The 14957-nt window shown below is 40.3% G+C and overlaps 1 protein-coding gene across 1 annotated transcript in view; it reads left to right on the top strand.

The window, feature by feature from the left end:
* Nucleotides 1–517: 517 nt before the first annotated feature.
* Nucleotides 518–14957, top strand: part of fam20ca (FAM20C golgi associated secretory pathway kinase a) — a 75490-nt gene continuing 61050 nt past the window's right edge. The window contains exons 1-2 of the mRNA XM_041817069.1: nt 518–1609; nt 5085–5269. Of these exons, the coding sequence (XP_041673003.1) occupies nt 1071–1609; nt 5085–5269 (724 nt within the window). The 5' untranslated portion in view covers nt 518–1070. The remainder of the gene's footprint in view (nt 1610–5084; nt 5270–14957) is intronic.

The following is a 14957-nucleotide window of genomic DNA, read 5'->3' as shown; positions in this document are numbered from 1 at the left end:
ACTTTCCCAACACTGGTTCGCTGTATGTGGAAACTGCAGGTTAGTGCTACCTCCTCAGCAGGTTTGAGCTGTTTCAACCGTCCCCAGTCTCTCTTCCTAATATGACAGTCTGTATTTGCTAAACCCCTGAGAAATCTCTGTTGTTAAAAATGCAGTAAAGTACACTTACTTCCTGTGTTTGCTGGGAACCTTTTTAGTTTGATTCATGGAGTCCTCAGCCTACTCTGCTGCACTTGAAAGAAGGCACACTATTGCACAGTCTGACCATCCGTACCCCACTCAGTACTGTATTTGAGGCTGTAGCGGCGCCCTCTAGCTGCTCATTTTGGAGTTGCAGCCTCGCAGCTCTCCAGTCCTCCCCGTAGCTCTCCTTTCATGTCACTAGTGCTTCTTGTATGTGCAGACGCAGCCAATCTCTTCCTCATGACGCTACCGAGGCCGGGCTCAGCGGGCTTCCATCATAATATTTAACACACACCCACCCTTGGATGAACACTTGGACTGAAGACAAGGCAGCGTAAGGGGGGGAACAAACGACTACCGGGATCCCTGCACCTGCCGGCCAGTCTCTCATTTGACTCCAGCGAGGCTGGAAGCGGGACAGAGAGCATCTGAGCATCTCTACGCATCTCCTTTTCTTTTTACGGGATTCTTACTTTCTTTTAATCCTAAGGCTGTGCTTCGTGGACTCATATCCCTCCTCTTACTTTTCCTTATAAAATATGACACAGTGGGCATCTCTTTCCTTGTGTGTTTGAGCAGATTTGAGGAAGAACAGGGTATCTATTTTTCTATTTAACAAGGCGATGAATGAATGAAGAGCACTGCCAGTGAAGTGTCCACGATGTGTGGGTTCGTCCACCTGCCTGGGAAGGAAGCATTGGGACTATTTTAGCTAGCGAATATGTGAGAGCATGATGGAGTTTTTAACATAGGCTGACACGCATTATGTGCGCAATGATCAGAGTAAATCTCCAAACTAACATCGCTGCTTTGTCATCTGCTGGACATCAATGTCGGTGGCGTGAGGTGCGCTGCGCTTAAAGCTAACAGTGTCAGGAAAAACAGAGATGATAAAGATGATATTGTTCCGTAAATTCAGAGTCTTGATACTCATGGTGTTTCTCGTGGCGTGCACCATGCACATCATGATAGACTTGTTACCGAAGCTCGAGAAGCGTGCAGCCGGAGCGGAGAGCGGGGACAGCGGCTGTCAGTGCGCTCACCACCCGGGCGGGGAGGCGCAGGGCTGGGGGAAGCAGCGCGCCAGGTCGGCGGCTGAAGCGGGCTGGCCTAACAAACACACGCTGAGGATCCTGCAGGATTTCAGCAACGAGCCCAACTCCAACCTCACGTCACACTCCCTGGAGAAGAACACAGCTGCCGGGGACAGAGCCGAGTCCCTCCGGCAGGTTGGGGAGCACAAGCCGCTCATCGGAGACGCGAGCGGGGGTCGGACCGTCCCGGCTCACGGTGTCTCCAGACTCTCCGCTCTGTTTGAGCATCCTTTATACAAGGTTGACCTTCCGCCTCTGACGGACGATGACACTTTGTTTAACGTCAACACTGACATCAGGTTTTATCCAAGGGCGACAGGTAACCAGGGATGGTAAGCAGCTGGAGATTTCATCAACTTAAAGGGAACAAGTGGGACAGTTTGAAACATATCTGATTATAGACCGGATGTTCTCAAGAGGTCAAATGGTGTTGTAGTGTAATCCAGGGCTGACAGAATGATTCTTTTTTTTTCTCATGATTGAGAGCTGAACATCTATAGTTAATACATTACCTCATTTATCATGTTAAAAATCCAGTTTTTCTCCAATTTACCATATTTACTGCAGTCCATATCGTAGAAGTTAATCAGTTATTAGCAGTGTGTTGTTTGGGGGTCAAATGAAGTCAAAGAAGTGTACTTTATGGTGTTAACTTTGAGTGCAGCACAGGTCTGAAACCATGACTTAGGGGTAGGAGACAATTCAAAGTGCTCATTCTGTCAAATACATTGTTTAATGCCTGATAAACATTAGGATGTATGCAGGAGCGCATGTACAAAATGACTCACTGGCTTATAATCATCCCTAAAATCATTCTTTGTCAGGCTTTAAGTTGATTTTACTTTGTAATGTGTACTGATACTAGATAAGGATACTTAAGATAAGGCTACTATGTAATACTGTTATACATTAGGACAGTGGTTTTCAAACTTTTTTAAGGTTAAGCCAAAATTTCAAGGCACACCATATTTAAATCAGTACAAAATAGACTATTTAAATAATGTCATAGTCAAGGTGGCCTTCAAGGGGAGATAAAGTGGAGGGCTCTCTGAGGCTCAGCCAACTGGGGGATCATGGAGATGGAAAAGGTGGCAAAAATGGGTTAAAAGTGCTGAAAAATGTGGCAAAATCGGGCATAAAGTGGCATAACAAGGTCAGAAATGGGCAAAAATTTGTAAAAAAGTGGCATAATGGGTTGAACTTGGCAAAAACTTGTTGAAAGTGTCAAAATATTGGCAAAAATGGGTGGCCTTAAAGGATTTAATGTTGTAAAAAGGTGGTAAAAATGGGTTAGAAGTGGTCAAACAAAGGCAAAAGTGGGCAAAAATTGGCGACAGGGTGGCATACATGGGTTGAAGTGTCAAAAAGGTGGCAAACAAAAACACAAGTGGCAGAAAAGTGGCAAAAAAGGGTTAAAGTTGCTAAATGGTGGTAAAAAGCGGTTAAAAGTGATGGGAAAATGGCAAAAAAGTGGCAAAAATGGGTCACAATTAGTAATAAGAAGTGGCGAATATGCTTAAAAAAGCAGCAAAATGGTTTAAGTTGTCAAAAGAAGTGGCAAAAGTGGATAGAAAAAGTGGTTAGCTTGGTTAAAAATAGCATGAATTAATAATTTTAACAGCAATTTCAACCCAATAATAGCTTGCCATGCTTTTCAGCTCCTAATGAGGTAACTGTTAGCCAGGATGCTAGCACCAATGCTTCTGATCCAACACACATGCACTGATATCATCAATAAACCACAACTGGGGAGGTCCCATTCTCTGGGGTTTTTCAGGGGTCCTGCCAGATCTTTGGGCAGGCCTGGTTATGGTACTTGCCATTAAGTTGTAGTGATAACATATTGCACAAATTCCCACTGTACACCTAGATGCCTAGATTGCCTCACCATTTGAGAACCACTGCATTAGGACATATGCAGAAGTGCATGTACAAGATGGCTCACTGGCATACAATTAACCTGTTCTTTGTCATGCTTTTACTTTATAATTTGTATTCACACTAGATAAGTGTACTTCAGATAGGTCTACTATTTAATTCTGGAATACATTAGGATTCATGCAGGAGTGCATGTACAAAATGACTCAATGCTGGCAATGATATTTGGTTAATGTGACAGAATTTACACTGCTCAGGAGTTAAGGTGAATAATTAAGCAAAGACATTTTCTAGAGAAACTCTCCTTTTTCATGTTTTACTTTGTAATTTTACTGTCTTAAGATAAGGGTACTGTCCAACACTGTTCAACATAGAGCTTGGAAAATAATCGAAGAATAATCAAAACCGACATCTAGAGCCTCTGACTGACATGAACCTGCTGTGTCAATTATCTAAATTTTCTCCCCTTGTAATCCTCTCTCTACTAATGTACCACCCCCTTAAAACACACTATTGGCTGTGTAGTCACATGATAGGTGGCCAGGTGTTGCAAGTCATGTAGCCTGCTGTAAACCCAAGAGAAGAAGAAGTACTAGTCATGTGCTCAGCCAGTCCACTAAAACTCAGACACGGAGCTGACTGTAAAATGTGAGCAGCAAAGTTATTTTCTACTTTTTATACAACAGTATAAAAATAATTTATTTTGTTAGCAGGAAATACAAGTTGTTTATTTTCCTAGTTTTCTTAGAAAATTTGAATTTTACAAAAAAAAAAAAAGACATTTCAGCTGATGTGTACTTGCTCCCAACCTCCTACTCAGACCAGAGTAGGAGGTTGGGAGCAAGTAATTGTTTAATTGTAATCAAGGGAAAAAGTTCAATTAATTGTGTTTTGGATTTTTGCCATAATCGCCCAGCCCTAGTTAAATATAAAAAAATATGCAGAAGTGCATGTACAAAATGACTCAATGAAGTCCATATGATCCCTGGTTAATGGGACAGAATTTACATTTTTCAGGAGTTGACATTTAGTTGCTTTTCTGTGTAGGTAAATGATTAAGCTTAGGCTTCTCTAAAAACTGCTCTTTCTCATGCTTTTACTTTGTAATTTGAATTGTCTTAAGGGTATTTAGGAGAAGGGTACTGTTTCACACTGCTATATATTAGGAAATACGCAGGAGTGCATGTACAAAATGACTCAATGACATATAACTATCCCCAGTTAATGTGACAGCATTTAAACTCTGCATGAGTACACATTTAGTTGCTTTTGTAAGTAAACAAGTTAAGATTGATAATTAAGCTAAAGATGTCTTGAGAAAATGTTCTTTGTGATGCTTTTACTTTGTTAATTATACTGTTGATAAATGTACCTTACTTCCTGTTTAGTTTTTTTCAATGTTTGTTTAAAAAGAGAATAGGGACCTCTGGTAGATAAAAAGTAATGACATTAGCTTACCCAGGAAAAAAGAACTTGTCACTGATAGACAATTACACAAAAAGAGCATAAGAGAATGATAAATTTCCAAAACTTTGGATATCACAATGTGTAGATTATGTTTGACTTTTCCACTGATCTGTGAGTTTCTTTAGCTGAAATTATACCTTCAAAAGATCACCGTTATCCTCATTTTACACCACTGTGAGAGTAGGAGAAGTTAAGATATCTAGCGATTGCTTAACTATGGTGCACCTAAAAGGAAAAATAGCTCTCTATAACTGAGATTTAAATGTTGATCATAATGTACTTGAAAATACCTGAATACCTGACCAATCTAATGCTGCCTGTTGTGGATGCAGGTCCAGAAATAGTGCTGTTCTCCACACCTATCATAAATGACAGATACTATAAATAATCCTAACAGGAATCTGCTTGCACAACAACTTTTCTGCCAACCATCTCACCCCTTTTCTCTCCCTAATTTTTCAGGCACAATGAAGAGGGCAATGAGGAGGAGGAGGAGTTTTCTCCCACTGGAGAGGTGACTGCTGAATCTTACCCAAACTGGTTACGCTTCCACATCGGCATCAACCGCTACGAGCTCTACTCCAGGCACAATCCTGTGCTGGATGCCTTACTGAAGGACTTGGTCACACAGAGGATCACTAGCGTGGGTGAGTCAGACTGGGAAAACTAGACCATCACTACGTGTAATATGCCTGTGATATGTATGAGATGGGCAACTCTGGTTACTGAGAGAGCCAGAGCTAACACAGAGTTAAACACAACAACCCAATGCAATGCTACACACAATGCAACCTTTCTAATTTTCTTAGATGCATTTAGTAATGCTTCATTAAGGAGTTTTATAGAAATCATAGCCAGTTATATCCTAATATTTTCTTTCAAAGCACAAAACCCTACATCATAAACATTTCTGCTTTTCATGTTCAAGTATATTTGCTCTTTCTGCATGGAGGTGCACTGGCAACTCGGGCTTTTATAGCCTGACACATAAGATAGACTGTTTCCTAAATATCCAGTGCATGGGATATAAGTGACATGCATCAAGGTAACAGTGCATACAAAGTGTTTGGAAAAGGTGGAGCCAATGAATCTTGGAGGCTGACTGTCATGTTCATTACAGAACAATCAGAGTGACAAAAAAACATGACTGAGTAGTCTTGCACCACCTCTGAGGAGTAAACTAGATGGACAGGCAGCTATTATCGATGTAATCAAGCAAAAACATCTTACACAATAAGGAAAGTTCAGTCAGGACCACTTTATCAAGAAACACACATTGCAGTTGGAAAGATTTTTCTTTATAAGCAGTTCTTAGTTTGCACTTATTGCCATTACTTATAGTTGGCTGCCTTTCCTGTGCCTACAAGGAAAGCCTGAGGCAGGGAGAGAAGCAGCAAAAATCCCAGAGCAGGCATGAATGACAACAGAATCACACTGATGAAGTCAAGAGCAGAATAAAGGAGGAGCTGAGGTGGAGGAGGGTTGCAAAAAGTGGCTTGCAGCAGGAGCAGTAAAGTGTAGCCAGTTAGATATAATGGCATGAGTGTGATTAGCCAACAGTGTGGTTAGAAGTGAATCAGCTGATCTCAATTAAATGGCAGCACTTGACTCAGTAGCCTGCCTGAACTAACATAAGTTATAATACATTTTTAAACGTGGTCCAGTTCTTATGAATCTGTTGCTATAATTGCAATCTCTTTACCGACCACCATTTTCTTCAGGCTTCAGTTCATCTAACCCACGCCTGTAGTTACCGCCTCTTTTCTTCAACATGACACTGACTTTAAAAGGTGTTATTTCTCTTTCATTAAGCTTTTAGTTTTACAGTAACTGCTAGAAAAATGTGCTCAAACAAATTTTTGAATATCATTCTGTAACATGTTTTTTTCACTACACTCTCATGGGACTCCGTCCTGTGCTAGAATGTGACTTAAGAGGCTTTTACACGGAAGATAACTTTAATATTTCTGAAACAAAGTAACAGAAGTGGAGTAGATTAACACTTACATGCTAAATGGTACAGAGATGGAGGTGCAACTGTAAACCCACCCAAGATCTTTGCTGAAACTTTGCACAAATGTTCAACCTTAATCAAGGATGGCGTGAGGGCATTTTAAAGGTCGTGGAACAAAGGTTAAGGTCATGGGACTAATGAGCACCTGTTGCTTGTGATATCAGAAGAAAATTCCTAGGGATATTCTTCTAACTTTGAACGCTTCCAACTCATACTTTATGCTCGTGTGGGCCACCCAAGTATATTTGCAGACCAGTTTTTTTACATAATTACCATCCATGCATGAAAGAGGTGTCCATGTATACATAAATGCAATGTAAGGAGTTACATTTCATGCTAGAAATTTAGCTCTTTGCATAGTTATTTTAACATTTGTTCTTGCTACTGATATCCTGCAATCCTGTACTCAAGGATGATGGTTGCAATAAGCTCTCAGTGTTATAAAATATCAAGTAAAACATTCAAGAGGTGAGAGAGGATATTTGAGCACCTTTATACACTGTAGAAAAAAACATAAATATAAATTGAAGAGAGTGAAATTACCCATTCTTCCACCCCTACTGCCAAGTATAGTGCCATTCTGTAGGAAACACCAAATATCCCCTACGGAATGAACTGATTGGATTTTGGAGGTCAAAGGTTATTCGGCCTCATGCTCATCCCTTGCTTACATCTGTATCCCAGAAAACACCCCAGCCCTTCTATCCCCACCGCTGAACTCTCACTGTCTGGCAGTTGGAAACTTTGCAGGAGCGTATAACCACCAAGTGGTAGTTCCAGTTCTTTATGCCTGGGTGCGTTTCTTAAAAACATGGCTTTAGTTCCCATCACCGAAGATGTATTTCCTAGAGAAGCTCAAACATTAAAGCCTACTTTTTAAATGCTGCAAAGCACCCAAAGTCTAGTTCATATGTTAAAATGCTTTTGTGCCAATGTTTAAAGAATGTTTAGATGTAGTTCATGAAAAAATGACAAAAAACTCTCCAAGTGTGCTCTTCATCCTTAGATTTCCAGTCTTTTCTTACTTGTTTTCATTGAAACCACACTCTCTCCAAAGCTGCTGTTGTGTGATGCAAACTCTGCAGATGCTGATTTGAAGAGACAATGGTTTCAAATTCCACTTTGTACAGCAAGCATTAAGATTTACATAAAATTTGAAGGAAAAAATGTAGAAACAATACAGGAGATTGCAATGCAATGTTACAGCGAAGAGTACAGTCTGGACCTTTTCTCTGTGTGAAGTGTCATGAGATTTTTTTTTAATAAATTTGCACCAAAAAATTTAAGATTGAGTGGCTGGAATAGAAACCAAAAAAGTATTGCTTTTATAAGAACATTAAATTGACAAAAATATGATTTAATAATTCATATGTTAATTGCACATATTCATTTGTAGCTTCATTCTGCAGAACACCACAGAGTAAGACTGGTGTAGCAAACTTGTGCATACAGTAAAACTGTGTGAGAAAAAGAGGTCACAATCAAACCCATCTGCCCCTACATCTGCTTTTCTGCTGGTGTGTGCAGGTTTATAAACCTGCATTCAGCTGACTTTTCTCTGGGGAGTTTCATATAGATTGAAACAATCTATGTTTATCAAATGACGTGGCTGTTTTGGCATGTGAGCGCTCGTGTGTCTCAAGAGAAACCTCTGCTAAGACATGCTTTATGTCTCCTTAATGGCTGTGATTTGATTAACAAATCCTCTACAGATCCCTTTGCATGATGAGCAGCACTTAATTTCAGCCAAGTTTGACCTTTGAATGAGAGCAGCATTCACTCATGAGGAATACAGGGACAGAAAACAAAAGCCGAAAACATTCTTGTAAGGAAATTGCACTGGCATTCAAGTTGTGGTTTTAATTCCTACACACCTAATACTGTCTCTTATTTGTATTCTGGTGGCAAAGAAGTGCAAATTCTATGCAAAGGAGAATATACTTGAGCTTCAATACATTGCTCTGTAGTAACAGATTTGAAGTCTTGTTCTAAATGGGGATAGAGATTGAAATTCTGTACCATAAGGACCTGGTTCTGCATTTTTACAAAGCAACCTGGAGTTAGAATTTGAGTTGAGACACATCTTTTAAATCAAATCACACTTATACTAACAGTTATCTTTTAACGTTTATATAGTAAATTGTAAGCCAATAAGTTTAAAGCTCATCGAGATTTTGAATCAAATTAAACCAAACCAAATTAAACTTGTGGGTTAAGAGACAGAGTGCCATGTAGTTTTATGAAACAGCCTTTTAATGTAAACCACAGTAGCTAGCTTCCGTTTAAGCTCTGATTTTCCTTGCTCTATTCTTGTTATTTAATCTAAATTTAGAAACCAAATGAAGACCCTTATGGGAGTCAAAAGAACAGGTTTAGTACCGAGCTGAGGCAAATGATCCACATCCCTAAAAAGAGGCAATTTTTCCATCAGAACAAGTGAGACTTGAGAGCATCGGCTGTGGAAGAACGGGAAAGAAAAGATCTTTCAGTAACAAACCAGATAGAGCAGTGTAGAGTATAAAATCTCTGCTGTTACAAAATTGTATCAAACTGGTATTTTACCACATATCAGGTCAAGGAAATATTGCAATGTCTGCGATTTGAAAAATGCAGCAGTCCATACTGTGATTTAATTTTTGCGATTAATTGCCTAGCCCTATTGAAGATATGTAAAACCAATGAAACCAATCTAATGTAGGTTAAGTTTAAGATATGCAGAGTTACTGAGTATGTTTATTTACTGGATTAACATTGTAGCACAGCCTTGTGCTAATACTACACAGTTCAATACAGTCAAGCACAAAGTTAACGTTCAAATATAGGCCATATTTAATTTTATGTCAAGAGGGCCAATCAGAAATGGGCCATTTGGCCCCCGGGCCTTAGTTTGGACACCCCTGCCTTAAAGGTCACATATTTTACCCTTTTAAGACAAGTTTATATTGGCCTTAGAGGTCCTCAAAACACGCCTGTGAAGTTTGTTGCTGAAAAAACACTCTAGTATATGTCCAAAACACCCTCTGTTTCATCCCTGCTCAGAACAAGCTGTTTCTGTGTCCGTAGCTTTAAATGTTAATGAGCTGTCTGACTCCGCCCCGTGACTACGTCCCTCTCAGGAAATGGATGTGGCTTAATCGATGTGGTTCTCCTGATCCTCCTCTCACCTGTTAGCTGTGAAGAAGATCAGGAGAGGAGGGCGGAACTTTCTTAAAATTGGGGAGGGCCAACCGAACCCATGGGCGGGGCTAACTCCCCAAATGACATCATCAGGGGAAAAATCTGAGAAGGGCTTGTTTCAGCACAAATTTTCTGAAAGGTGGAGAAAGAGAAGGGGGAGGGAATGGATTTTTCTGGTACTTGAGGGGATTGTGGACAGGCCAGGGGCACATATTTTTGTTAGAAAAGCCTGAAAAAGTTATTTTTGCATAATATGTTCCCTTTAAGGGCATAGTAAGGGGTGAATGTGATGAGTATGCATGGCCTAGCGTACCGTCCAAGAGGGTGGTTTGGTTGCCATGACCCCCTGGTCATGCTGTGGATTTCCCAGAGCCTGAAAACTATCGGTTCTCTCTGGGTGCATCACCAGGGGTAAGAAGACCAAAGAGATGCCATCGAGCTTAACCTTGGCTGCCAAGCAGCACACACGTGTTGACCTTGACTCTGGCTGACTCTGTGCAACACCCCAGCCTCTAACTGTCCCCCAAACTTTGCAGGAAGTCCTGTTATTCAAAAATCGTTCTCCAAAGTTAAAATCTATGTTTAAATCATTAGATTATTTGCTTATTAGCTAACTAGACATGGCTAATAGTGCACACATTACGATGCATTTGAGGTCCAGTTGGTTAAATGACTACAAAGCATGAGGAAAGGTGATCACGATGTGGTCAAAAGTAGTGTCAAGAAAATAAGAGCTGCAGATGTTTCATGTAAAATCAGTCATTTCTGCAGGTTTTTCCATCATGTTCTGTTATTCATGAAGCTTACAGCTGCTTTTAAGGCTGATTTTTATTTTTATCCTCTCTTTTCCTTGTAAATGGCACACCTTAAGTGGACTTTATTGTGCTTTATTCAAATGCCATTGTGCTCAAATCTGCTTTGTGTGGGAGATGTTGACACACTATAAAGCACTTTACTTAGAAGATCATATTTGCTTCAGTGGCTTCATACAAACTGGATTTGAATACTGAAATCTCCTCCACAGATGCATGCTGTATCTCTGCCTTTGTTCACCCAAAGACTCATTGTGCTTCTTATTGACGCTGTCTCCACAGTTTCATTGTTATTAGGCCCTCCATCTCTCACAGGCAGCTCACAATCATTCACTCAGCCCACACTGTAGTAGGTTCTGTGTTTTGTCCCTTGTGTTTATATGATATAAAGCATCAATCTGCACCCAGACACACCTATAAAAACAGTCTGTCTGCTGAGAAGAACCTCCACTGCAGGGTGTGAGTTTGTGGTTGTGGAAGCATGCATTAAAGCCTCTGTGCCCCATAATTGTTGCACACACTTACCACTTATCTGTCTCACTACAATGAAAAAAAAGCAGACAGAATTAGAAAGTTCCTCTGCTCAGCATTTTCTGTGCTTTAGTCCTCCTCTCATCTCTGTTTGTCTCTCTCTGTCGGTGCATGTGGCCTTTTGTTCCATCTTCAGCTGGACTCATAAATCACAGGCACGGTACGGCGAGGGAGCACAGGTGAGAGCTGGGTGGATTTATCACTCAGCAGGAGGTGGGAGGGGTGGATTCAGCACAGAGATTTATCTTTTCATACCTGGATCATCTGGAGGAGAAGACGCCGGAAAAGGCAGGATAGGATGCATGACCCCAATTCCAAAAAAGTAGGGACACCGCTGTGTAAAATTTAAATTGAAACAGAATGCATTTGCAAATCTTACAGACTCATATTTTGTTCATAATAGAACATAAACAACATATCAGATATTTAAACTGAGACATTTTATAATTTTATTAAATATTAGCTCATTTTGAATTTGATTGCATCTCAAAAAAGTAGGGACAGTACCATGTTTACCATTGTGTAGCATCCCTTCTTCTTTTAACAACAGTCTGTAAACATCTGGGAAGTGAGGAGACCAGTTGCGGGAGTTCTGTGAGAGTAATGTTTTCCCATTCTTGTCTGAAGTAAGATTCTAGGTGCTTAACAGTCCTGGCTCTTCTTTGCTGGATTTTTCCTTTAATGATGCTCCAAATGTTCTCTATTAGTGAAAGGTCTGGACTGCAGGTAGGCCAGTTCAGCACCTGGACTCTTCTACTGTGAAGCCATGCAGTTGTGATGGATGTGGAATATTACTGTCTTGTTGAAATAGTCAAATAGTCCTGACAGAGATGTTGTCTGGATTGGAGCATATGTTGCTCTAAATTAACCTCTCTCTACTTTTCAGCATGATAGTTCCTTTCCAGATGTGTAAGCTGTCCACGCCATAGGCACTAATGTAACCCTATGCCATCAGAGATGCAGGCTTTAGAACTGTGCCAGGATAATAAGCTGGATGGTCCCTCTCTCCTCTTTAGCCTGCAGGACATGTCTTCTGTGGTTTGCAAAAAGAACTCCAATTTTTGATGATCACAGAACAGTTTTCCATTTTTCCTCAGTCCATATTAAATGTGCTTTGGCCCATAAAAGACTGCATTATTTTGGGTTTGTGGCTTTTTCTTTGTATGATACAGCTTTAACTTGCATTTGTTGACGGCACAGCGGACTATGTTGACAGATGATGGTTTATGAATGAGCTGAGCCAGTGCAGGGATTTTCAGTACAGAGATTCCCCCAGATTCTCTGAATCTTTTGGCAATATTATGTTCTATTGAGAATATAATATGGGTTTTAGAGAATTGCAAGTCACTGCACTCTGCTTTTATTTACATTTTACACAGCGCCCCTCCTTTTTTGGATTTTGGGACAGTCCCAGCTTTTCTTACAAAGGAAAAATTGCAACATTGTGCAACCTGAATCAGACAAAAGCCACAGATGTAAAAGCACCATAAGAGAGCGCAGAGATCATGAGGGTTTAGAAGAGAGCTGCATGAATTGATTCATGCTTGGAGGAACAAAGCAAGGGATGAACTGCCACATGAGCAGAGAAACAAACATCATACACATGTGCTGAAACAAATGACTTTTAGGAGAGTAAAACAAATATCTTTCTGAAGTCTACTGCGCTTCAAGTTGTGTGATTGCATGTCAATGCAGGAACAATCCTGAGAAACAATCAGCTGAGCCTTTCCGGCGTTTTCTTTGCAGGGGGATTACCTTTTGTAGTATTTCAATTAGAAACAAAATTTCATAAACGTTCAGCAGAGAATTGAGGTCAGTCCCTCCAGGATTGTGGCTTATGGGTTCAAGTTCACAGCATTCGTTCAGTCAATCGCAATCTCTCTGAGGTTTTAGACATGTTGTGTAGCTGTAACAAGTCAAAAGATTACTCTGGGGGGCACTGTCTACTTGACCCGGCAGGGACAAATCTGCCTCATGTGTAGGCCTAATGCTCTCAGTGCAGGGATGCTGATAGCTTTTCAATGTGGAGTCTCCAGGACCTGTGGGTGGGGATTAGAGTTGATTCTATGGAAATTGATTGGGTGCGATATATAGATTTTGGCAACTTGAGAGATTATTTATTTCAGCAATTCAAATTCAAAACAGTTAAATTCTTTCATTTAAATCAGTGTTATTGAAAACATAAAACTGCCCTTTGAAAAATAAAAATCAGAACGGTATTAGAACGAGTGTGCCCATTTCCACAGTTAAAAGCTAAGTAGTCAAAAGAAATAGTTCAGGGGGTTTTGGTAAACATCTACACACAAAACAGCTGTCTCTTATGAAAAAACGCTCTGTAAGATTAAAGTGTAATTGCAGTGCCAATAAAAAGTATTCACCCCCACGGGCGTTTAACCCTTTAATGATTCAGCTGCAATCACAGCACTGAGTCTGTGTGGATAGGTCTCAATCAGGCTCAAACATCTGACTCTGCAATTTTACTCCATTCTTCTTTGCTAAACTGCTCAAGCTTTGCCAGATTGCACAGGGATCGTGCATGAACAGTCCTTTTCAAGTCCAGCAATTCTCTACTGGATTGAGGTCTGGGCTTTGACTTGACTTTGACTCTGACTTTTAAACCATTTCTGTGTCGCTTTCTCTGTATGTGTCGGCTCATTGTCTCACTGGAAAGTAAATCTCCTCCCAAGCTGTAGTTCTCTTGCAGACTGAATAAGATTGTCCTCCAGGATTTGCCCATATTTAGTTTCATTCATTTTACCCTCTACCTTTACAAGCCTTCCTGGGCTGCCTGCTGAGAAGCATCTCCACAGCATGATGCTGCCATCACTGTGCTTCTCAGTGTGGATTGTGTGTTTTAGTGGTGATATGCAGTGTTTTGCATCTTGTCTGATGGCCAAAAAGCACCATTTCGGTTTCATCACATCAAACAACTCTCTTCCACTTGACCATGGAGTCTCCCGCATGCCTTTTATGAGCTGTAGTCCAGATTCAATCTGAGTTTTCTTCAACAGTGCCTTTCTCTCTGCCACTCTCCCATGAAGCTTTGACTGGTAAAAAATTCAGCCAACAGTTGTTTTATGCAGAGTCTCTCCTTCAGAGCAGTCATAGGTGTTTTGGTGGTCTCTCTCACTAGTCTCCTTCTTGCACGGTTGCTCAGTTTGTGAGGTTGGCCTGATCTAGGCAGATTTACTCATGTGACATATTCCTTCCATTTCTTCATGATGGATTTAACTGAACTCTGGGGGTCGCTCAGTACCTTGAAACTTTTTTTGTATCCATCCCTTGACTTTCTGAGTTGCTTGGGGTGTTCTTTTGTATGCATGGTGTAATGGTAGCCATGAATACTGGCTACCATTAAATTGATTGACATTTCTTTGTAAAAATCTGTTTTTACTTTGACATTAAAGAGTTTTTTTGGTCAAAAAAGCCCAAGTATATTGACTGTGATTGAATTATAAAATCAATTAAAGGGTAAAACATCCAAGAGGGTGAATACTTCTTATTTTTTACTTGCTTAGAATAAATTATTAAGGGGAAACTACTTTCAATAAAAGTTTAAAGGTTGGTATATTGTTTTTCATTTTGAAGATTTATGTAAAGCTTAATAGCTAACAGTTAATGGATTAATGGATGTGAGCCCAGCTCTGTTTACTCGATGTAAATGTTTAAAAGATTCAGGATGAATACCTACATCCCTGCGGGGTATTATTTCACTGCACTGCCCCGCATATTTCTCTGTGGTAAAGAAAAAACACAAAGTGAGGTTATTGGGTTACATTTTGTGCATCAGAGTAAGTAAAA

Source organism: Cheilinus undulatus, linkage group 21 (genome assembly GCF_018320785.1).
Source record: "Cheilinus undulatus linkage group 21, ASM1832078v1, whole genome shotgun sequence".
Classification (NCBI taxonomy): domain Eukaryota; kingdom Metazoa; phylum Chordata; class Actinopteri; order Labriformes; family Labridae; genus Cheilinus; species Cheilinus undulatus.
This window is presented reverse-complemented; position numbering and strand designations above follow the sequence as displayed.